Source organism: Symphodus melops (assembly GCF_947650265.1).
Source record: "Symphodus melops genome assembly, chromosome: 22".
Taxonomy (NCBI): domain Eukaryota; kingdom Metazoa; phylum Chordata; class Actinopteri; order Labriformes; family Labridae; genus Symphodus; species Symphodus melops.
Genome location: NC_136712.1, coordinates 8620966 through 8646422, shown reverse-complemented (window position 1 = coordinate 8646422; position 25457 = coordinate 8620966). Strand labels below are relative to the sequence as shown.

The 25457-nt window shown below is 40.5% G+C and overlaps 1 protein-coding gene across 2 annotated transcripts; it reads right to left on the bottom strand.

The window, feature by feature from the left end:
* Window positions 1-282: 282 nt before the first annotated feature.
* LOC306817580 (protein phosphatase 1H-like) lies at window positions 283-23229 on the bottom strand. Of its 2 annotated transcripts, XM_079334572.1 has the most exons (11): window positions 22614-23229; window positions 16445-16634; window positions 14525-14896; window positions 12575-12687; window positions 12307-12391; window positions 9912-10030; window positions 8896-8959; window positions 8125-8232; window positions 4735-4886; window positions 4295-4456; window positions 283-3873 (listed from the first exon to the last, which is right to left on the bottom strand). In XM_079334572.1, the coding sequence occupies exons 1-10, from the start codon at window positions 22847-22849 to the stop codon at window positions 4309-4311; spliced, it is 1587 nt and encodes a 528-aa protein (XP_079190698.1). In that variant the 5' UTR covers window positions 22850-23229; the 3' UTR covers window positions 283-3873; window positions 4295-4308. The 2 variants fall into 2 exon arrangements, with proteins under 2 accessions (XP_079190698.1, XP_079190697.1); XM_079334571.1 differs by having other exon boundaries at window positions 283-4456; window positions 22614-23228.
* Window positions 23230-25457: the final 2228 nt, after the last annotated feature.

The window sequence follows — 25457 nt, the reverse complement described above, 5'->3', positions numbered from 1 at the left end:
TATTTTTTACAAATGTAGTGTTACCTATACTCCACCTTGGAGGACTCCCTTCCTTTAAATAAAATAAATGAAGTTCAGACACTTGAACTAATCATGATAACTGAACCTGAGTCGATGTCCAGGCTGGGTGGCACAGTAGGATGACAAAAATAAATCATGTTTTCATTCTTTGACATTCATAGATGAGAAAAAGGCTTAATGACAGGTATAAGGATGAACATTCAACACATATTCCCCAATCAGGCATTGTCTTCACACGTTTACAGTTCAAAACATTCACTCTTTCTCTGTCGGATGAATTCTGATTGTAAGGAACCACTCTGTTGAACGAAAGCGTATGTTACAAACAATGCTGAGGTGGGGGGCAGGGCAGTTTTTTTTTTAAGTTAAAGTAAAACAGATACAAAATAATTGACATTCAATAAATAAAACAGAAAAAAAAAATCAGGTAACTGCCATCTTGTGTGATGGAAGCAATGTACCATAACATGTAAAACAGATTATAGAACAATTATAAAATGTATGACAATGCATACATACAGTATGTTGTGGAATGTACAGGAGGAAATATGCACCATTTGACTTCAGGCAAATATAAATGACCACCGCTTGAAGGAATGTAGATAATTGTCATCTGCAAAATTTCTCAAGCTAAGATTATTAAGCCTATGCTACACAATGGCACATATCATTTCATGTAAAACAATAGTTCAACATTTTGGGAGGTGCGCTTTTTTGTTTTCTGGCTGTGAATTAGTTAAAAAAAATAGATACTTCTGTTTGTACACAAACACGAAGTTATACCAAAGACGCAGTAAACAAAAAAATGGAAACAAGGGAAAACAGCTAGCTTACTTCGCTAACTTTACAACATTTACCAGTCAGCACCCTTAAACCACTTATTAAAATGTTTAAACTTCATTTTTATAACCCTAGCACATAACCCTTTTGGAAGGGTTATGTGTTAACCTTCAAGCTGTCTATGCTGGTAGGACTAGCAAGACCAGTTTACGTTGAGTTTTGGTCATACCAGCATATGACTAACACCAAAACACAGCTGAGGCAGGTAGCGCCTTGTTAAACAATTCTTCAAAGAAACAGAATACAAAGGTTTTTTTTTTAAGTGTATTTAATGAGCTAATGAATTAACTTGTGCGCTGGTATGTGGTATTTGTTCCCTTATTAGCATAGAGCAAGGCTAGCAGTTTCCCTGTTTTGATTCTTTATGTTAGCTAGATTTAGCCAGAGATTATCTGCTAAATGTAGCTTCCATGATTTATCTCATAATTGTGCCATAAAAAAAAAAAGAGTTCAACTCCAAGTATGTCTGAACTATTCCTTTAACATGGCTTTCTTATACTAGTCCAGCACCATTTCCTAACAAACTTCTTTGGATTCAGTTGATCACTTTTACTATCTCATGAAATAGAGAGACATATTCTAAATACAGCTTAAAGTAAACCAAACCTCTACATATCCACTGGTGGGGAGCAAAAGAGTCATGATAACTAGCAATGACAGTTTCTTTTTATATCAGTCAAGGTTGTAAAACATGCAGCTTACTTTAGTTCTATGCCTATAATATATATTTTCTTAAGCTTGGAATCCAAGTTTTTTTTTTTTAAGAAATGATGTACTTTTTCATCGATCCTCTACCCCCAGGCTAACTCACATCTCCTTAACAAATGTGTCTGGATGACGAGTATAGCCTGTATTAATGCAGAATAGTTATGTGGGAGAGGCCAGGAAAAAAACACATGCACATCCGTTTCGAAAGCCCTGCCACATAACAGTGACCTCTTCATAGTTGCTTTCTTTAAAACCCCCAGGCAATAAGATGACAAAGTGCAAAACATACATGATCTGATTTTGAGTCAATCCATTACCATTCTGTGTCACTTTATTCCCTTCCTTCACAATAAATCTAGTCCTAGATTTATGCTAAATTTCTGGAACGCTAAAACCCCTTAACGAAAAAGAAACATTTATAAATATACGATTGATCTCTGCACATTAACAAACAAATGACATTATCGCTAACTCTTCGACACGTAACATAAATAAAAAATGTGTCCATTCAAAACAAACAGGCGAGTACCATTGCACCGTTGCTTATATTCCCAGGCCTAGAATATGTAATGCACTAACACAAAAATCACTACATCCAATAACACATCATTACTCTCAAACATGTCCCCCAAGAGACAAACAGGATCAAGCATCTAAAGCTTGCGAAAAAAGGACAAGGTAAAGGAAAAGAAAGCTATCCAATTTTCTCTCATGGTTAAACTTTAGTTGATCTTGATGTTGATTGTATTTCAGGATTCAAAGAGTCCTTTCATGTGACTCCTTTGTAAGTGATGTCTGCTATACCCTTAAATCCTTGTTTTTCCTTTTTTCGGGGGAAATAACAGCGTACTTTCGGCTCCGTGAGAGTGGTGAGACAATCAACTCACTGCAGTCAGGTGTGTGTGTCACTGATTGGCTTTGATTCAGCTCAGGTGTGGGGAGCTTTTATAAACCCTGAGCCTCCACTGCTCTGTGCTGACTCATTATCTCACCTTCAGAGGTAGTGAGAGCTTCTCCCTGGGGTTTCTCAAGTTGTCTGTGTGTATATATGTATAAACACCAACTACAATCTTTGTGTGAATTATATTCCAATTGCCACAACCCAGTGTATAACTTTGGGTGCTGAATAGTTTCGTTTTGGCTCCAGCCTTTTGTCTTATCAAAGGTCTCTCTGGCAGCCTCTCCCTTTAGTTTTGTGTTTTCTGGGTCTCCTGGACAATTTTGGTTTTCTGTCAGCTGCGTGGGAGCAGTGGTTCAGTTGATCATTTTTGGTGCATTATTTAGTTTAGAAAGCCTGTTGTGGCTCTATACGGTCATGTGGTTTCCCCCACCCCCCTTTCCAATCTATTGCTTGTGATTTAGTGATTATTCTTTAAGACACCCCTGGGTCCATGCTTGTGTCCCAATCCCCCTTTGTACTTACAACTTTGCTGAATAATAATAATGAGATAAAAAATAATGAGATTGAAACTACTCTTAAATGTGCATTAAAACTTAGACCTTAAGCCAGGAGACCTTTTGAAAAAACAAAACCTTAGCAGAAAAGGAAAGTGTTATGTGTGGGAGTTTTTCTGTGTTAAGACAAAACAATTATGATGGTTTCAATTACATAATTTAAAGGCTAAACTACTGATTTAGCCTGTTTAGTATTGAGCTAAGCTAAGCTTATGATCTCGTGGCTATTGCTTCACGTTACACACAGATATACAAGTTACCAGTACCCATTCTTGTAATCTAAATCTTTGTAAGACATCATTGATCTACAGTCAAACTTTTTTACTGAAATGACAATTCATTATACCCAAATTTTAGATTAATTCTTGATCCAAACAGTTTTATGAGCTCTTAGTCCCCACTTTATCTGGTTTCTGTTCCACCTTGCTCCTCTGAGGTCTTTGTGTCTATTCCTCTGCGTACATCAGCTACGCACTTAGGGTGAAACATGAAAACTATGCAAGACAGCAGAAAACACTCCCCTTGCTTTCCAAGTGACAAATAACCGCAGACTCTCTTGGACTCAAAAATCTAAATTCTAACATGATGTTCAAGGGAAAGAAATGAAGGTCCAAGCCAAAATCTCATCACTGCAATCAGTCAGGAATCTGAAAAACGAAAATGGAAGCAGTTCCTTAGCTTAGGAATCCTTCAAAGCCACACTGTGGCAAAAACAGAAAAACACAGCTGACTTGTCAGCCTGGTCCATGGTCACGAGACGAAAGGAGGTATTTTTTTTTCTTTATACAAACAAGTTGACTGTACAGTATAAGAGAAAAAAGGGGGTGGGGGGTTGAGTGTTGTACAGCACTGCAAGAGAGGTAAGAAGAAGATGTGAAGACCTTAATAGAGCATTTGAGCCGTCACATTTCTGAAGAAGTTCAGAGGCAGTCAGCCTGCTTCATTCTATGCAACTGTAATCACTTCTATTCCAACTTTTCCCTTCATCACTTCTATCAACTCAACAAATTACTTCTGACTCTTCGAGCCAGAGTACAAATACTCAAAGCAATACTGACTGTAGTTAACCTGATCAAGTCAGCAGACTGACCAACTGTGAACTTCTGTAGAGACATGAAACACCAACAAATGTAAATATCAACATTTGAGTATACGGTTGGTCCAATGAGAAGATCTATATATTAAACAGCACTCGGAAATAGAAAGGGGGAACAAGAGCCTGTTGATTTAAAGAGCATACATGCTCTTCAGGTCCTTAAAAAGGAAGCACCTATATTGGGCTCCTCAGGGTTGGCGGTTTCCGTACATCAGCGGTATGATGAAGACCGAGATGTCATCTCCGGAGCCCAGGCGCTCGTTGGTGATCCTCCAGCCTCTGTCCCTCAGCACGCCACGCGCTCGCATCACCAAGTCTTGAGCTGCCATGGTGTACCTGATGATGACAGAGAAGAGGACACCACAATAAAACAACAGAATACAGGGTCTCTTTCACTGGGTTAACAAAGGAACTGAAATTAATCATGCAGTGAGACATGAGGCCTTTTTTGTTGGATTGAAAACACGTGACGTAATTGCAGAATTTTTCGCAGTACTGAGCAACATTCCAGTATAATGATGCGAACCTCTACACCTGAGATTATCAGAAAACTGGAAACATTACCCAGGTGTATAGAATAACACATTTGAAGCAACTAAAACCGCACAGCAGACCTGTGTAGGTCATCAGGGTCACAGTTGGCGAGGAATGTGGTGACTGCTTCGGCGACTTCCTGGTTGGAGAGGACGTCCCAAAGCCCGTCGGTTCCCATTACCAGAACATCATCAGCCCCGTGTTCATAGTGCATCAGGTTGTAGACCTTAACCTATAAACCAAAATACAGACATGCAAGGCTATTTAAAAAAAAAAAAAAAGTTTCACTTGACCCCTAATATTGCTGAGTAGCCTTATTCTTGCTAGCTAGCTGGCCATGCTAGAAATCTTGTGAAGCAGCAAAGCTGTGTTTCAAGCTAAACGCTAATACCGTCATGCTAACATGCTTAACATAGCGAGGCCGACATTGCTGATGCGTAGCTAGTGATAACATTGGCCTAGCACGTAAGCTTGGTAAATTGCTGATGAGCACTCAACATAGAATAATGTTACAAAGGTTTTTAAAGTGATTGAAAGGAATCCAGGCGGTAAAAGTTTCAAGATAACTCGCAGATGTCTGTCCAAGAACATATACCACTTTCATGTGATAATGCTACTTCTCGACTTTAAACATTCTGTTGCAGACTGTGTGATTCCTTGTTTTGCCTGACTGCCTTAGTTTTTACACTAATGGTAAATTCAAGATTAAAAAGACATGTAGTGACCAAGACCAGCTTCAAATGTTGGTAGTTCTAAGCTTGAAAACTGGAACGACAGAAGCTTCAAATATCCCTGCCACTTGAAAGTGGCTGAAGGTCAATAACACTCAAATAGCAGTAGTCTAATAGGCCATATAGAAATTCAAACTGACGTTGCCCTTACATAGAATATTGCAGAGCATTTCATCTGAATGACTTCAACATAGTTTTCATTCACTGAGAGCATCTCACTTACACTTAGTTGAGAGGCGAGAGAGCAGTTTGTGCAAATTTACAAAACGTACTTGAGCTTGTATAGCACATTTTGGATTCTTCTGTCAACTCAAAGCGCTTTTACACCACAGCTCACACCTACACATTCACACACTGATGGAAGTGGCTGCTCGTCCATCAGTAATATTTTGTCAATTCACATGCTGCTGACAAAGCAGCAGGGGCAACGTGGGGTCATAAGTCTTGCACGAGGACACCTCCGACATGTCCTTGCAGGATCTGGAGATCGAACCCTTGACCTTTCAGTTGAGAGACAACCGACTCTACCACTGATCCACAGCCCAATGTGTCTCTTTCTTTCTCTCAAAGACCGATTACTAAGAGTCTTCTGTGTGAACCCAGCATGAACCCTGGTGTTAATGAATAAAAGATCAAGCAGAGAGCTGTGGGAAGAAAAAATGCTAAACTTCATAAGACAAACTACAAGATGAAAGCGCTTTGAAACCAGAGCCAGACAGTCATATAGGTGAGCTTAAGTTTCCCCTCAGCAGAAAATCTTTTTTTTCTGACAGATATGCTGTAAAACACTACCTGTGGTGATTTTAGTGCAGATTTGACACAAGTAGAAGCAGTGAAAAGTCACATGACAGACCTATTCTTTGATATATGACAAACAAGCCAGAGAGAGCAGGGTTGTTCAGCAGAGCTGGATGAATGGAGGAAAAAAATCCAATCTGAGGTTCAATGGGTTCGGGGAGACAGAAGCTAAGGCATCAATTTAAAATGACTTGCTTGGAAAAGCCTCTCGACATCCACTCTACGTGCTCTTGACTAGTCTAGCACCAAAAAGGAGAACAAGTTCATGACGTTATATGTAACTGACAGTAAAATTAATCAAATACGTGTTGTGTTCGTACCTTTTTAAAGAAAAAAGAAAGTTAGTCTATAATATACAGGCATGGATTACTAACGCTCAGTGAGTCTTAATAACTGAAAAAGGCAGTGTAAATTGCACAAATAGTCACCTCACACAGTAACTTCACATTTTGAGATGTGTGCTTAATGTTTTGATGAGGGCAATAAGAAGAAACAACTCCGGCTAGAATAAACCAATGCAAACAGAGAAACAGTTAGCCTAGCAATAGCATGTGTGTAGTAATAGCATTATAAGGAAATGAATGAGCTCTGTAGGTGCTGGTCGGAAAACGTTGTTAGCTTCTAAAAGTGCCAGGCTAGCCTAATCCAGTCTAAGTGTTAAAGCTAAGCAGTTGCTGATTTTGAAAAGAAAACAATTAGTAATGAAATGAAATGTTCTTTTTTAAATGGCGCAATAACTAACATGCTCAAGCTTGAAGCTAATTGTGTGAAAAGGCTGCGTACACCCAAAAGACCATTTTTTTTACTAATAAAACATTGTTTGTTTGTTCTTAAATCTGAATGATATAGTTGTCTTTATTACTGCTTTTGTTGGCACGTGACTTTGTGTGACATCGCCCCCCTTAGACTTGTACTAGTGTGACATGATTGCTGTCAGGGCTGCATGAAGTCAATAGTTTGCACAGGCAACCACTCCTAGAAACATCTGTCAAATAATTTTATCAAAGTAAGTATTATATTTAAATATTCATTATAACGAAAATTAATGAAAATATTTTGGAAATATCAGTAATGCTCATCTCAGCCATCTGGAGAGGTGTGTTGTTGTTTGTTTGGATTAATAGCAGCTGGCAGGCTGCCAGTGGTGGTGATAGAACCGTAGGGAAAAAGAGTCAAAGCTGCTTTCTAGCCATTATGCCAAGTGAGGAATATAGCAGCCTCTAAGAAATCAAAGGGTAATATTTGTGACGAGCTGTACATGCAGTCGGGTGTTGATGGCCCAGCGATTGAGTCACGTCCCATGTAAAGAGGAAGTAGTCCATCAAGTAGACGACCCGGGTTCATGTGTGACCTGTGGCTTCTCTCCCATGCCACTTCTCAATCTCGCTCCTAATTTTCCTACTCTATACACTGTCCAATCTAAATAAAAAGCACCAAAACACACCCTAAAAATGTATATGCTGAGTCGGTCATCTCTCAACTGGAAGGTTGAGGGTTGGATCCCCAGATCCTGCCACATGTCCAATGCATCACCCAAAGTTGCTCCTGCTGCTTCGTCAGTGGCGTGTGAATGTATATGAATGGGATTAGTTAATAATGTTGGCCGCCTCTGCCATTATGTGCGACTGTGTAGGTGTGACATGCGCTGTAAAAGCTTTGAGTAGTGAGAAGACTACTAGAAAAGCGCTATACGAGCTAAAGTCCATTTTCCATCACTGATCGATAAATTAGTCAGTGGATTAATCATCCAGCCTCCAAACTCATGTACCACCTGCTCACACTCGTGTAGGATAAGACATGTGTTCCTGTTTTTTTTTTCAACATTTTATTTCTTGCTGGTCTTCAAAGTCTTGGCTCTGTGATGTTGAGCAGACTTCTGTCTGGGCCGGTGTTACCGCTCTGCCTCAGTGTAAGCAGGCTAATTGCAGCATTAGCTCTTACCTCGGGGCAACAGGAAAGGAACGGTTTGATGTAGATGTTGGAGTCGTGAACTTTGAGGTCATGGTCACCGAGCCCACGGGTCACACCAATGGTGGCCAGCACACGCGCCTGTAGAGCATGGTCTGCTTTAGTAAAGGCGTCTCACACAGTATGATATCACATAGCATTTTTAAAAGGGTATCTCAAAGACTGCTAATACATGTGTCAATATGGTGGGTTAAAGAAGAAACATAACAACATGTTGCTTTAACTATGAAAGTATCTGTCAATATTCCTCCTGACTTTTATCTCTGCGGAAACTCATTTTCATTTGATTTCAAACCAAACTGATTGAAAATACGAAAAGAAAAAAAAAAAAGGACACCACAGAGAACTGAAGGCGTCTGTGCGATTCTTTTTAGTGGACTGTTTTCCAGTTTCCATCTTGTCTTCTCAACTCTCCCCTGCTGTCCCCTGTGGGGATTAACTCCACTTCTCAGAGAGACGACTGTCATCTCCCGAGTGGTGTGTGTCTGTCTGGATGTCTGTGTGTGTTAGCTGTAGCTACTGGAGTGAAACCGATGGACCGTCTTCTTTGTCTTCCAGCGAGGATGCACTCACACTCTTGCTCGCACATCAGAGAACAGAGTATTTACTCTCTTGTTGGCTGTCAGGCATGTTGCAAGTGTGTGTGTGTGTGTGTGTGTGTCAGATTGACTCTACAATGTTAGAGTGGGTGATTTTCTGAAATCCAGAGTAGAAGCACAGAGCTCGGAGGTGACACACTCTTACCTTTTTTCCTTCACCGTATATCAACGGAAACTTGAGATCTTCATCCTCAACAGTCTTATACGCCCTGTGTTGAGGAAAGAAAATAAAACAAAAGCAGTTGAACAAGTAAAATGATCACGTTTTCAAGCCTCGCTTACACATGCATACACATATTGTTAATCCACCAAACGTTAATGTAAATGTGTGAAGTACAGTAAGAAGTGTAAAACAGACTTTGAGCTGTCTTGGAATAAGCTCACTTTGATTTAGTTTTGTCGCGAACATCTTAAAAAACCTCCTTGTTTTTGAGGGGATTAGGGTTCTACAATACAAAACCCAGCCATTCAGCTCATTTCCTGAATGAAAGGACAACTTAATTCAACTCATACAGACAAACAAAGTCCACATCCATAAATGCCATGTGGATTTTATTTCTTAAATATCTGCTGCATGTGTAAAAAAAAACTGCAGCTGGCCATCTTGCAAAGTTTTAAACATGATCCATAGCTTGTTTATTTGTCACAAACAGGAGATAGAATTCAGTTCTAAACTTCTTAAGTTTTCTTATGACGACAGCCGAAATGAGAAACATAACGGTAGAATCCGCAGTGGAACAGCCTGGCTGGTATATTTCTGTTCCTGAGGTGGAGTCTTCTCCTGAACTATACATCAACCATCACAGTGCACACTGTACTGTGCAGTATGAGCCTCTGTGTGTCAGAGAGTGAGTGTGTCTCATTACTGGTTTCTGCTGCAGCCACAGTCAGACAGGATGGTGCATCACTAGCCCACATAGCCCCACACATATAGGACAATCCCTGCTGTATCATTATAGCGTATAGGTTAGGCTAGCTCCCTCATTAGCTCCCTGCTGGTTTCCTCAGCTGTCACTGAAGATAAAAAAAAAAACAGAGGAAGCAGCGAAAGAGGAGGGAAAGGGAGTCCATGGCAGTGATTAATCTAAGCCACACATTATGAGGATGCAGGGGTCTTTGTCTGGGTGAAAATAGTGTGTAAAAGACAGACAAAGGACTTACCATCCTTTCATGGTGAAATCTCTGTAGAGCATCCTCTTGCCAACCTCCTTTCTCTGAACTCTCCGGGGAAATTCCAGGTGCGTGAACTCATTTCCTAACAGGTGAGGCTGCATGAAACCCTGGAGGACAGAAAATGACGGCCTTCAAGTCAGCCAGGCGGATAAACGTGCGGCAGATTTGCAGATGGAATTAAAGTCAGCTGCCATCACTTTCTCCCCTCCCCCGATGTCACCTAACCCTGGAGTCTGACTTGAATTTTGAGGCAGATAATATGATAGTGGAGCGTTAAAAATTCAGATTATACATTGTCAGCTAACTGTCTTGTTCTTCCAGTGATTTTAAATATTGGGCGAGTATCAAGCGATTACATTGGCCAAGGCTGTGGAAATTCTCAGGTGTAAAAAATGTTAAAAAGTTTGAAAAGTTAGGAGGCACGTTAATTATTGTTCCAAAAAAAATTCTGAAGAAAGGGAAGAAAATGTCAGACTTTTCGCTATTTATTTCGGTATTTTCTGAGCCAAGGTTAAAAGCTCCCCAACATATTTAAAAACACTTCATTTGAAGGACAAATAAAATCTGTTCTTTCATCTACAAAAGAATACCACAAAAGAATCACATTCTTCAAACACAAATATGTGTCTCAACAAAACCCTAATTATGAGAAAAGTCTGTCCTGTTTTCTTTTTCCTACTCCACTTTTCAGGAAAAGTATGCTCAAACAGGCTGTTTAGAGATTTTCCCTTTGTGACATCACAAAGGGTAATAAACCTCTCCCCCACGTGGGTGATACTCCCACAGTTAAGTGTTCGTTCTGCCCTCTGACTTTGCCTTCTCAACATAAACAATAGGACACGGAGCAAAAAAGCCTGAGCTACACAAGCCCTTCCAGAGAGGGGCGTGGTCAAACGCAACTCATTTACATTTAAAGCTACAGACGCAGAAACAGCCTGTTCTGAGCAGAGCTAAAATATTGGGGTTTATAGTAATGATGAAATACAGGATCAGGGGGGATTTTAAACAAGAAACTTTACAGACATGTTTTGGGGAGCTCTGAGATTTATTTAAACATGTTGAAAAGGAAGATAATATGCAACCTTTAATAACTGACATGCTGCAGTCACATATAACAGTCTACCCATATATGAAGATCTTAACCCCATTGCTCTCTGTTGGTTAATAACCATATACTGCCATTTACTTTACAGTATCTCTGTCAACCTGACACTGCATTTTCCTTAAACCAAATGGCTGACAAATAAACTGTTGATATTGATATACAAACTGACATACATTTGTGATATGAAAAATGGGTCCAATAATTCAGCCCCCAAAACAGTGACTGTTAAAGCTTGAGGCCAAGGAGAAAACTGTCAATCCAAACGCTTCAAAAGGGACTATCAAAATATGAGTCATGGATTGCATAAAGGTAAATCACCACCAGTTATTTTCAGCTGACAAGCTTGTTGAGCTGTTGTATTTCTCTTTATGAAATGTATGATTTTAAATGTCCTGCTGATTGTGTTGCTTGTCGTGTGAACATAAAGGGAGACTCTCCAATAAGCAATGTTTTGACAACCTACAAAAAAAATAACTTTTACTCCATAGGCAGGGTCTCCATCTGCTAACTCTGAGCACAGGCTGAGTTTGAGGGAGACTGTATTTATGAAGATTAAAGGAGCATGTAACACTCCTCACTTCTCCTGCCTCCTCCTCTCAATAGATGATGGGCACATAGATTGCCATGTCGCCAACACTGAAGCTTCAGTGTTTAGCCACTCTCCATCAGTTTTGAAACCTTTCTGCATTCTGATTTCTCTCTACTTTTTAAAAAGCATCTACAATTTTGATCCTAGTTTGACCACTTTTCTAGTTGTAGAGCTAATTAGACAAATGTAGAGGCTTTTGAGGTCGGGTGGAATCACATTTATCTGAACCAGTTCTCTTGCCTACTTCCATCACTGCAACGCCTGTTCCTGGCAAACCGAGGGTGCCTCCAACATGGCCATGTGGGGTTGCCTTAAACCTGCGTATCTTATCTAGTAAAACAAATACATGGATCGAAACTGAAATGTAGAAGGCGGACAATAACTGTTGTCAGTGAAGCCAGCACTTTAACACAGCACAGTTTCCTTAAAGTCTGATGATATATTAAGGTCATTTTATGAGTTAATTCAGTAAATGTCACATCTTGTGTCAGACTTCAGAGCAATATTTCTTTGACTGTTTATGGTTTGTTTTAAGGATTTTGAACTTTTTTTTCTCCTTTGCCTTGATGCTTTTAATGTCCTGTGTGAACCACTGTGAAGCACCTCGTCGCTGAAATGTACAATACAAAGGAATTGCCTTGCCTCGCCTTAAGACACATTCTCTATTTCTGTGTTAAAGTTTTTCTTACCAGGAACTGGAGCCGCTGTCGTTCTGACTCTGGTGTGAACTCTGTCGACATGGGAATGATTTCATTGTTTCTAATGATGATGGCCCTGCAGACAAACAGAAAAAAAGTTTGACATGTCATGCACAGGAAACCTTATGATTGGCTCAAGCTGTCAGAATGAATAGCTCAGTTAATGGGAGAGGGAGGAAAAAGAATACCATAATTCATTTCAATTCAATTCTACTGTTCCACACCAGTTATTAGGAGGACAGAACGTTTGCATACACACCTGCTGTCACCTGCATTGCCAACATATAGTTTCCCCAGCAGGTAGACCACAGTCAGAGCCGTGCATCCTCCTGTCACATTATAGGCTTGTTTCTCCTTCTCAATCTGAGCGTCCTGAAGAGAGCGAGAGAGCTTTTTGTCAATCTTTAATGAAGGCCTCACTAAGACAACAGATGCAATCTATAAGAATGCCCACATCCACCCACATGTGACATGAAAATTAAGAAGTGTCAGTAAAGTCAATCTCCAAACTGCATGCAGCCCACATATGCAGGAATGATAAAAAGGCAGAAAGTAAGCAGCAGGCAAGAAAAAGAAAATCTGATTAATTATTTTTTTTTTTTTAACTCCAGACGATGTGTGGGTGGCATGGCAGACTATTGACGAATCGATCGGTTTAACCTGGACCTCTCATTGACCACATGTCAGTAAACAGGACCTTGTTGTGCATGAATAATTTAGACAGCGATATTGGAGGCTTGTGTCCTGACTTTGCACGTCAACGTTTAACAACCTTTAATATCGATTGTTCATGCAGATATTTAGCTTCACGGACGCCGTAACATTTCACAAAATCCAGTTATAAAAATGTAACCTTCACTTCTCCCTGAAAGTTTTTTTTCCCTCTATTTTAAGTTTTTCACAATTACAGCCACATACAGTCTTGCAGCAATCCTGTATAGTAAACACTGTCATATGTGTGTAATGTTTATACTCTTCTCTGTGGATGACTCTGTTTCCAACCTTTAAAGTCATATTCTCCTTAAAAGAATGACCAGTGTAGAGTAATGCTTCTTTTCCCTGTTGGTAGAAGCGGCAAGTTGAACTAAGAGTTACTATAGTGACTTTTTAAAATCTGGGCATCTGCAACATCTAGCGTGGACTGTTTTATATCGCCATCTGGTGGTAACACTGGGTAGATTTAGGTTTTTGAAGGAATTTATATAAAAATGTAAAAAAAAAAAAATCTCTTCCCCTTTTGGATAACATACTTCAGATATTTTCAGGTTAAGGACACATAGAGCTTTATAGACATAAATGAATCTGGAAACATTTGATAACTTGCTGTGAGTCAGAAATCCACTGTGATTCTGTTCAGCCTGAGCGAATGTTTCATAAGCCAGCACTCGGAAGCTAAAGGACTCACTAAACTGTGAGACCGTGGAGACCATAAAGGTTGTGTTCTATCAATAGCTTTTGTGTGCAATCTCTGGGGGGGATTGTTGATCTACAAACTGGTGGCTCCTGTACTGAATGCCAATGTTGTTTTTCTTTCATCACACTGTTTCAAAAACGTACAGTTGTCGTGTCATGTATTTCAAACTAGAGAAAAACATCTGAACATTGTGTGATTCATGGGGCCAACAGCGTCGTTTCAATTATGTTTTTTCTGTCTGTGCTCTTCTTTGTATAAATCTGAATCAAGTCATGAATTAATCAAAGTCACTTGTTCTTTCAGAAAGGGAACCTTTTTTTGACGTCGCAAAATAGCCTTTCAGTGGGGGTCTTGATCTGTCTTGATTTTTAAAAACGGACTCCGCCCGGTCTTAGATCGAGACAAGACTGTCAAGACTTGTTTTCATAAACAAAGATGCTGCTATGTTAACAGTAACAGTGCTTTTATCCTTCTTCCTGCATGTCCCTCTATCCCATGTTTCTAACCCAGCCTTGTTTTGCTCGTAAAGCTTTTCTTTCCTCACCACTGTAACATTGCTAAATGTTGCTCAGTGCTGTGCCCATAATGGATTAATGTTGGGTCTTTGTTATATAACAATGAGTAAGGACTTTTCAGTGATTTGCTGCCATTTCTTTCTGATGAAGTTGAACTAGGGCAGAATAAAGTTGATTCCTGTCCAGAAGTTAAGTAGTGATGCATGACAACGTGGCTTAGTGTGCAGCCTTCAGGACAGATCAGGTTACGTGCACGAGAACCTTTGCACCTGTCTCTCACCATCTCTTTGAAGGCGTTCTCGATGGCTCCTATCACCAGGCTCTCGTGCTGGATCTTCTTCTCCGTGAAGAACCGCGGTGGAGGTGGGGTGCCGCAGGGCGGACCCGGCGGACCCGCCGCCCCGCGCAGGGAAGCGGCACGAGTCAGGCCTCGGTGAGAGCCTGGGGTGTTTCCTTGGAGGTAGGGGTTGTTCTCTGGCTCCTCGCCCATGACAGTCGGGGGTAGGGAGGCGAGGTTTCGCAGAATCTCGATGACGGCTTGGAGCTGGCAGGCGATGTGGTGCTGCAGCAGGCGGGAGGCGACGACAGCCGCACCTGAACCGGCGTGGCCGTCGAACAAGGCCCAGTAATGGAACACGAGCCCTTCACTGTCCTGCAGACACATGTTCAATAAATGTAGTGTGACTTTAGACTTTTATACAAGACAATCTCAGTCAATGACACACTTTTAAATTCCAAACAAGTCCCTGTAATAAGATCCACGTTAGATGAGGCCCAGAGTCAGTCCACCCCTCAGGATGTTTTTTTTTTTTTTTTTTACATTTGTTAATATGTTAATACTTCAATTTGATCCCAAGATGACCTCTCCACATTGAATATTGCATTTTCTGATGCTCGAAATACTTCACTACAATATCAAATCAGACAGAAAAAATAAATCTTAATCCCAGACAGTGGAAATGACTTCTTGTGATAAATCCTTGAGTACAGAATGTGCCATAGAAATCCCCGGATATTTGACACGTTAGTGAACTCTTTTTGACCCATGCACAAACAAACATTCCCATTGTTGGACAATGGTGCAAAATGACTGGACAAATTACCCCAAATACTCTTTTGCCTCGTTGATGATAAGCGTGGCTCATCATGCTGTGATTCTCAAGCTTTTTGGAAAATCATCTGATCAACAAAACATGAAGCTACGGGAGTGATGCGACCACAGTTGAACTTGTAGTATCTGTGAGTCATCGCCGAGAGGATAGACCCGCGAGAAAACATCATGACTCATTCCATCCAGAGATGCATGGGAGCTCCAGAGGTCAAACCCTCCTTCACCCTTCACTTCCTCTCTGATAGAGCACGAGCAGCACCCGGGCTCACACCTTGGTGGAGTCTCTGCCATCACACGCTCTGCTGGTTATTAGTTTTTTTCGGAGGTAAATTCAGCTACGTTTGTGCTACATTTACCGGGACTGAACATTGTGCTGTAACTAAAATAAATCCACACTAGCTATTGGTGTGTAATCACTCAGAATGAGCTCATCATTCCCTGACAGACTTTTCACCACTCTTTCCACCGCACAGATCACAGGGTGGAACCCTGGAAACTAGTAATGTCTCCGAAATGACATCACTGGTTCAGTCGCAATCTGTCTTCTCTGCTTCCTGTGAAAACAGTTTGCACTCTTTTGTGGCTGATGACCAGTTTGAAGAGGCGTCACTGAATACAGAAGCACATATATAACTAAGATTAACACTATGCAGATGCCAGGACACCTTTATCTCTTATTAAATGTATGCAATGTTCCATCACTGATGTTGACAAGTGGACCAAAAATCTCCTTCCGTTCTCTTTTCGCTTTCTCACTTTCTCGCGGATAAACAAGACGTAATCAAACGGGTGTTGCCGCGTTACGTCAGGATGGGTCAGACATGAGGTCACCTTCACCCTTAACCTTAGACACCCTTTAGTCTAGGCAGGCATTTGTGACACATTTCAAAATGTTCCTACGATATAAGGTTCACAAGATCAGGACACACGCTGCTGGAGCAGATTCATTTGTAAAAAAACCCCCCAAAAAAAACACCCTATTAATTCTTTCATACAACTATTAACTGCTGAGTCGCTGCACTTTTGCATCACGTGTTCACCCTTATTTATTTAACAGACTGTATGAAATCTTTGAATGCATTCTCTTACCTCTCCCAGCATGCCGTGCTCCATACGTAGCCCCAGACTCTCTCCGTTGGGCAGGGAGTTGCGTCTCTTGGCCGTGGGGGTCTTGCTCGGTGTGGAGGGGGGGCAGTAGCTCATGGGCCTCCTTCGCGCAACGACCACCTCGCAGCAGGCCTGGTCCTCATTTAGAGCACTCTTACCAGCGTTAATCACCCTGAAACACACAAACAGACAGGACACACACACACACACAGGTTGACTCGTACTCTGGGCTTTGTTTTTTTTTTTTTCAGACATTCATCCCGTAGGTCTAATTACATACAAATCATTTGGCACGCACATGCCCAGAACTTTTTCTGTCTTTCTGTTCAGGCATTGCTCCAAGCAGCCGATGCATCGCCTGCTATAATTTCAAAGTCTGACATCTGTGGTCCGGAACAAGCAGTTAAAAGAAAAAGGAAAAAAAAATAAGTCCAACATCAGACGCTTTTTGTTGGATAAAACAGTGCCGAAGTCTTTCATGGTCATTATGGCTCACTGCAGGATCACAACAATTAGTCGGAGCCACAGCCTGAGGTTTTGTATCTGCACACTGTGCTAGCTTCACGTGTAGCTTGTGTTCCTAATGAAGATCAAACAGGAGAGCTTGTTTGTGGTCCTGCTCAGCTGATGCAACAGGACAGCTACTGCTGCTAGGTGAATTACAAGTGTGACTGTGCGTACCTGCCCAAAGCAGTGTGTGTGTGTGTATTAGTGTTGTAGCTTTTCATCTTTTGTACCTTATTTAACTAAGCGGGAGCTTTTATGGTATACAAGACAAAAGGAAACCCAATAGTGATAAAGACCACAAAAATAAGATTTGCATTGAATTGCATTGTCTCTTTACCTTTTAGACTTCAGCATTTTATCTAATTTGTCAACGGCCCTTTTTTTTGGGGGGGGGGGGGCGGATTCAAACCTGGGCCGCTCGCTAACTTTTGCTAACTAACTTTAATTCTTGTCGAATCATTTACTTAAAATTGTTTGTGACGGGACATCGAATAAAATGATTAAGTTCAAAATGGTTATTTTCTCCAGAGTTTGAAGCATTTCTGTTTTCATTGGTCGATACAGCCAGCATTGAAACTGGACTTGCCGTGGTTAAGACTCAGCATCAAATGGTTTGAACTCTACTTCTTAAGCTGCTGTATGTTGAGTCATTTTACAGATACAAATCAAAAAGACATTCTTGCAAATTCAAGTGAACTCAGCCACGTGAAACCAGAATATTACAAATTACACCAAAAAAACAGACAAGAGGGAGGAATATTTTAAGTATCTGCTGTTATTCTTAACTAAAAAAAAACAGCTGTTCAAGGAAATTCTTTGTAGGAAATGGTCATGATCCAAAATACGTATCGTATCTTGAGGTTGTGCAATACCCAGGCCTAAAGCTTACGGATGGAAACTTTTCATAGCAATCTCTGCTTCTGCCGTGCGTTTAACGAACAGGTGTGACCTGCATCGTAACACCGTGTTGGCTCGTCAGAAGAAAAGAAAAGCGCAATACAAGCTACCATTGAGCAAATCCAATTAAAATGGGATATGTTTGAAGGGAACAGCCCTCTTTTTTTTTTTTTTTTTTTTTCATTTTGGGTCTTAGCTTTTTTGGCTCACTCTCATATTTTTCCTGACGTCTTAATGTTCGCTAAACCTGCTGAATAATGTAATGGAGCTTAAAATAGAGAATGGAAGAAAAAAAACAAGAGTGTATAGACAAATCCAATGAGACTGACAGACATCTCTGGAGGCTGTTGGGAGAGAGAAATTGGCATGTCTATATATAGATGTTTTCTGTGAGGCTGCATCATGGTCTGGTTCTCTGCCTCATACGTTTGATAATCTTTGATAAAAAGGGAGAGATAGAAGCCCCTGAAAAATCACAGTCCTGCATTGTTATGATTGTATTTAAAAAGAACGCAAAAAAAAGATAGAGAGCCATTTATATCTGCTCCATTGCACCTTTTGTGCACACTCTGGTTTCCAAAGGAGAAAGGAGACAGAAGTTGGACGGTGCAGAAAATAAGTCACCATAGGAAGAACGAAAAAAAAACACTCAGTCCTTCTTTGCATTACATTCATAAACCTGCACTATAAATGTTCGCACACAAAAAACATACACACGACTGTTAGCTTCGATGAGCTACCTGTAAAAACGATGGTTGTTGGTGTGTTTTTTGGTAAAAGTGGCCTCCAGTTTCAAAACTACATTGGTTTTGTGTTATTCAGCATTGCATGCCTCGTATAAAAGCCATGATGTCCAGGGGGGTGATAACCTGGCTCTGCTTTTTAAACCTAATATGTATCCACAACAACACTAATGACAATTGAAAATGTCCTCTGAGTTATTACGGTCATAAAACGCTGTGATGCATTGAATAGCTAAAAGTGCAGGAAGCCTATGTGTGTGTGCCTTTGTGTGTGTGACTGTGTCCTATTTATTTCTATAAAATAATGTGTCATATACTTCTATAAAAGACAGAAATCTGAGTGCAAAAACTGTCCCCATTCTTCATGACCACAATGCATTTAATGGGTTTAATCAATAGTGGAACCATTCGGTGCAACTTAGTGCAAGGTGCAGCTGGTGTGTGTGTGTGTGTGTGTGTGTGTGTGTGTGTGTGTGTGTGTGTGTGTGTGTGTGTGTGTGTGTGTGTGTGTGTGTGTGTGTGTGTGTGTGTGTGTGTGTGTGTGTGTGTGTGTGTGTGTGTGTGTGTGTGTGTGTGTGTGTGTGTGTGTGTGTGTGTGTGTGTGTGTGTGTGTGTGTGTGTGTGTGTGTGTGTGTGTGTGTGTGTGTGTGTGTGTGTGTGTGTGTGTGTGTGTGTGTGTGTGTGTGTGTGTGTGTGTGTGTGTGTGTGTGTGTGTGGTTGGTTCAAAGTACTCTTGCATCTAATTTGTCCTCATTTCAGCATTTGCAAAAAAAAAAAAAAAGTAAGTTCATTTTCTTGCCAATCAAATTTTTTCTTGTATTTGGAACAATTAGCTTTCCTCCCATTAGGAACAAAACCTAATTTTCCCCTCCATTGTCAGACATCTAATAACCTCTTTGTTTCTCTACCCCTGGCAGTAGATTCTGGGCCAGACACCGGCCTGAAGGATGTGGATTATTGTTTGGTGAAGCACAATGGTTCACAGCTTTGCCTCTGGTTAACTCGTAACATCAAAGGGGCAATTACAACAAAATAGAAACTCGTGTTGAATGCAAAAAAAAAAAACCCCAAAGGAAAATACTGTACAAATGTAGGGCTTTATATTCAGGCGTTTGGTCGTGAATACAATACACCTGAATGTAAGAGATAAGAAAGACATCCCAGAACATTGAAGAGACTGAATAAAATGTAGCAAAGAAGAAGTTCAGATGGTGTCTCGCATATTTAACTCTAATGGGCCTATTTGGCATATTATTAAAAATGGAACATGTCCACTTTAAAATGACAGTTTTACAAGATATAATTTTCTGTTCAAGAGTCTTATGATGCTTTCACACTTGCACAAAACTCCTGAGATCCCGCCCTCCCCTCTAATAGACTTAGTGAATTGCTGTGAGGTGCAAACAAACAACAAGCTACAGCGACTGCCTTCAAGTTTCAATTTTTGACATTCAGGTACTGCTAGGTTTGCTATCTAGTTGGACATGCTAACATTTGCAGTTTGAACCTTTCACACTTCAACCATTCTTGACACTGCTGTGTTGTTTAGTTTTTTTCTAAAGCTTACTCTCATACAGAAGTACTTGTTACAGCCCAGTACAGAACACTTACAGACAGTTTGACAGGCTAATATGTAAGCTCTGTAAGTTCTGGAGAGGTTTTGCTAGCAGTTGTTGATTATTAGCACTAAAACAAAAGAGTCAACTGACTTACTTTGGATTGTCTTGGATTTACCTTTATTCCACAAAGAAAAAAAAAAAGAGCCAAAATGACTGCTGTAATGACAACTCTGGAGTCTTTAATTACAGATTAAAAGCTGAGATGAAATGAACTCATTATCCATACTGGTCCCACAGAGACACTTTGTGCCTGTTCTGAGTATCATTGGGACAGTTCATGTAAGTATAGAAAGGGAGAAGGATCATTCTCGCCAGTCTTTTTGCTTAATTATTGTAACATGTTACTAATAGATTAATGATGCATTTCCACTAGTGTACTGTTTGTACTTATAAGGTTGCAAAACTATATGAATGATTAAGTACTGAATGTAAAGCCTTATAGGGATGTAGACAGTAGACACACACGACAATGTCCCAGTTATACGACTAAATCTATCTACATTATCTACACTAGCATGCTAATCTCATCTTTATCTATTTAATAAGCTCTGTATTTGTTCGTTATTCAAGGTTATATGAATCTTTTAAACAACACAGACACTACACACAAAAACTTTAAAAAAAACTCCAAAGTGTCATCTAAAAATAGAATGGTGTGATAAAAGGCAGGAAATGGAGACAGCGAGGAATAATTTGATCAAGTGATACTTTTTAAGCTGCTTATTCTTCAGACTTTTTCTCTCTCCCACTTAAACAGAAAAGCACACCGCTGCTCTGAATTACATCTTATCATTTTGAATTGCCGGGGGGAAAGCTTGAGTTCAGGTTTTTTTTATCTGTGAAGTTATGTCATGTCTTAGGGTAGCTGTGACAGAAAGAGCATGAAAGACATATGAGTGCTTTTCCATGCGTCATGTGAAAATACTGCTCAAAAGATAATATAACAGAGAATTTAAACTAACTGCTGGCCCCATGGGGTGTGACCTTACCACTAAGCAAGCTGCATCCCATAATGCACCTGTCTAATGTTTCAACAAGGAGTTAACTATCTTTATTGATTTGGATTGCTTTATGGATCCATTGGTCAACTGTTACCATGACTACAAAGCACAAACAGTAAAGTCATCATTTAGTCAGCTGACAGATATCGGTCCGGCTCTGTTACTTCCCTCTCAAATTAAATTAGCTGTATCCTAATTGTTGCATCTGCAGAAAAGATTGGTCCGCACAAAGCAAATGCTGTATGCAAATATCTCCATCATGTGATCATTATACTCATAGAAAGTGAAACATAGCACTGACTCTTGTGCAAGCATATAGGCCTAGTTTAATGTGGCTTTAAAACATGACGTAGTCAGAGGCTGTTTTGTTTTTTTTTTAAATCACAAAAGGACGTTAGATGACATGAGCGTATTAAATGTGCTTCCAAAAATCATCATTAATCCATTGGATGACCATGGCATGATTCCAATCAGTTTGTACAATCAGCAAATAATATCTTGTTGTCCAACCAATTAATGATGTACGGTTTCAAAATCAAACGCCTAAAAGTGACATTTCTTACAGTTAATTAAGGTTCACACCACCTACAAATAAATAAATAAATAAAATGAAGCTCAATGAAGTACAACTAGAATTGTGACGATGAAATCAACCTTATGAGCCATTTCGTGCAGTGCTGCATTTTTAGACGAGTTAATATTCATGGAATCAGCATATTCTCAGGATCCTGGGCGTTACTGAACATTCATAGCAGATCTATAGATTCGTGTGCACGTGCATATCTGCAAAGGAGATATTATGACAAGAGATCTATGTTCCAAGTCGATGCTGAACAGGCAGCGAAGACGAGCAACACACTCATACACCAGACAATTCATCAGCAGTCTTGATTCCGGCCACTGTGTGTGGTTGCATCCTCCTGTTTGCTCTACTTCATAGCTTTTAACGTGCAATCACACTCTGGCACACTGCTTGTGACAAACAGAGCACAGATGCTGCTGGTAGAAGTTAGTCTTCATCATCCTCTTGCACGTGAACAGCAGCTTGTGCTCTTGAGTGCTGTGTGATCCTTTTGGATGAATGCTGTCATCATCGCCTCAGAGCACGCGATTAAACAGATAAAAGGTTTGAGGGTGGGATGCAAGAGGTTGCTGCCTGAGGTGGATGTAGTCTGGGTCACAACAGGTGCAGGTTTTTGCTCTCAGTCGATGCCCTTTCATTGCTCTGAGAGTAAATTTGAATAAAAGGAGGAGCAAACTGTTTTTGTTATGAACACCTGCAAGCATTTAGGCCTCAAAAGGCTTTACATTAAACGCCTCTCTGATGACACCTGAAACACAATAGGAGCTGCTTCTGGCAAACAGCTCAGGTCGGGTTACTTACTCAGCGTATCCGGTGGCCCATGGTAATCTCCTGGTTTCCTTCAAGATGAGGATGGGCCGGGCTCCGTGGTCCGCGGAGCACTCGATCTCATCCAGGGATAGTCCAAGGAACTGCGGTCTCATATATGGGAATTTCAACGGCAGTTCAGAACCATTGTTGCCCCCTCCACCGGAGCTGCCCCCGGTCATGATTCCGCCCATGAACCCTGCCACGGCCGACTTGACCCGGGTGAGCATGTTGTTGGTGCGTCGCGGCGGGTTGTCAGTCGGCCGGTGCGCAGCGCCGCGGCTCCCTTTCCCCGGATTCCCCCCCAGGTCGGCCGCGCTGGTCGAAGACAGGCTTGATGGAGAAAAGAGGCAGCGGATGAGAAGGAGAAGGAGGAGGAGGAGGAGGAGAGCCTCAGATAGTTACAGCTTCATTCATTGAGGATGGAGACAACAGGCGTAGCCGGAGGGGAGGATGATGAAAACAGCAGATATGCTTTTTGCTAAAGCCTTACACAGCTCCATGGAGAGTCATTGACAACAGCTCGGCCGTCGTGAACGCGGAAATACACAGAAGATTAACTGGTCATGTGACGCAACCATGGATGCACACTGCAAAAAGTGTTAGCCTAATGGCATGCATGGTACCAATTGTTATTACTTCGCTATTCTAAGAGCATAAAGCGACATAGGCTACAGTTACTGTATGGCAACATTATTTTTTAACAAACTATTAACGTTGAAACCTGATGACCAGTGTGTCATCATTTTAAGATTTTTACACCTTTTACTATACTAAAATGCAATCAAGTCACAATATTTTCATGAAAGAAATGTATTCTACATTAGGGTGACCATATTTTGAGTTCCAAAAAAGAGGACACAAATTCAGACAGGCTTCTCAGAGGTCTATGATCTTGATTTATTTTGCCTCAATGGTGCAAATGTAACTTCTGTAATGAAATCAAATGAAATATGTACCTACCTGTAACAAAATAATAGCTGTCTTTTCAAATAATGTGAAAATATGAACTCTTTGTGTTAGACAATCCAGCTTTTAATATATCCCTTTTCAAGGTAACAATATATATAATAAATTAGAAAAAATGCTCACAAAAATACTAACTTAACAAACAAAAATGATCTACTTTTAATCTTTTTTTTTTTGTCTTATTCATCCTGCTTTTCTTCTTCATCCTCCTTGTCTGCCCATCCATGTTTTCTGCAGAACTGGTCTTTCCCAGCAGTTTCCAGTTGCTCAACAAATAAGCGTAAAAGTCTTTGCAAGACATCTCTTTGCTGTTGCTGTGTAGCTGCTGTAGTGTTTTACAGTGTTTTTGTAGTTCATCTGTGAAGCTGCACTTACGCTTCGGCATTTTGTGTGCAATCAATGCTGCTCCGCTGTCAGCTCTGTTGCCGCTGTCTGCTGTTCCCTGTGCACGTGCACGTCGCAGAGCCGCCCATAAAGCAGCCTCGAGAATTACGTCACGCAACGAAGTAGCTACCGTAGCATTTTGCGCCGGTCAATTCAAGTACAAACTTGATGGTTTCATGAAAGACAGTGAACCCCGGACATTTTCATGATGTTATAAAAAAAAAAAAAAACCCGGACAGGACGTAAAAAGTGGACATGTCCGGGCAAAAGAGGACGTTTGGTCACCCTATTATACATGATACACTATCAAGGCTCATAATGCTAAATGACTGTTGTAGTGATCGAGAAGAAACAGCTCACTTACATTTAAAGCTATAGACGCAGAAAACGGCTTGTTCTGAGCAAGGCAAAACTGAGCAGTTAATAGGCATGCTAAAACACATGATCGGAGTGAATGTTTAACAAGAAACTTCCGGAACATGTTTAGGGGAGATCTGGGACTAATTTAATCTGGTTGAAAAGGAGTATAATATGTAAACTTTAAACAAATTTGGAAACTGTCCTGAATCTAGTCTGTCTGTTTCGTCGAAAGGATGGCATCCAGAATTATTCACTTAGGGTATGCTATTTATGTTGTTGCAAGTGTTGTGCCCTTTTCAAAATGTATCCTAAAGATAAAGAATTTTTTTTTTTTTTAGCCCACTGATAGGACTGGCAGGACTACTTAAGCAGAATTGGTAAAATGACATGTTGGATTGTAGTGCTTTTTTTAAATGACAATTCTAAAACAACGTTACTCCTATAAGAATTTCTTACTTTACCAAGTTTATTTGTCAGATGACCCTTCCAGTGTTAAAAGAGCTGCTATTCATCCAACATCTAGCATTTATACTGAAAAAACAAACACATTACCATTTCGAAGTGACGAAGATTGATAGGAGACTTGATGGTTAATTATGATGATGTGTCAATGATTAATTTTCACAGGGTTATTGTAGACCTACAGACGATCCACTCACCTAAGAACTGTGGGGGTGGGGTGTGTGACCTGTACTGTAATACACACTGTTTCCCAGCAGATAGAGCCCTTACACAAAGGCAAAGGAGCATGTGTATCACATGCTAACAGCAACAAAAGGCTATAAGGTAGGACACAGTTGTATCAAAGTGCTGCTATCATACCATCGCTCTCTCCTGACATAGTAGGTCAACAAGTTACATGAAGGAATTCCTGTGTCAATAGCTCCTTCATTCATTTCCACCAGGTCAAATAAATATTGATTTAACCCTTGTTTTCCCATTTGCAGACAATCAAGTTCTAAGTGCTATAACCAACTTCATGTGTTCTTTATTGATTCAAGCCAGAGATATGAGCAGAGTGTTTGTCTTTGTGTTTCTTCTATGATCATTTGGCGCAATGACAGAGCTTGTTTATAACTACTGTACTATAAATAGACAAACCTAGAACTGGGTCAGAATAACTAC

What these genes read in the sequence shown, in the direction of transcription:
- LOC306817580 (XM_079334572.1), bottom strand. Translation starts at nt 22,849, where the DNA reads ATGCTCACCCGGGTCAAGTCGGCCGTGGCAGGGTTCATGGGCGGAATC. An exon ending in GGCAATGCAGGTGACAGCAG is followed by an intron (nt 12,392 to 12,574) that starts GTGTGTATGCAA and finishes GTTTGTCTGCAG; the next exon opens with GGCCATCATCATTAGAAACA. An exon ending in TATACGGTGAAGGAAAAAAG is followed by an intron (nt 8,233 to 8,895) that starts GTAAGAGTGTGT and finishes CATGCTCTACAG; the next exon opens with GCGCGTGTGCTGGCCACCAT.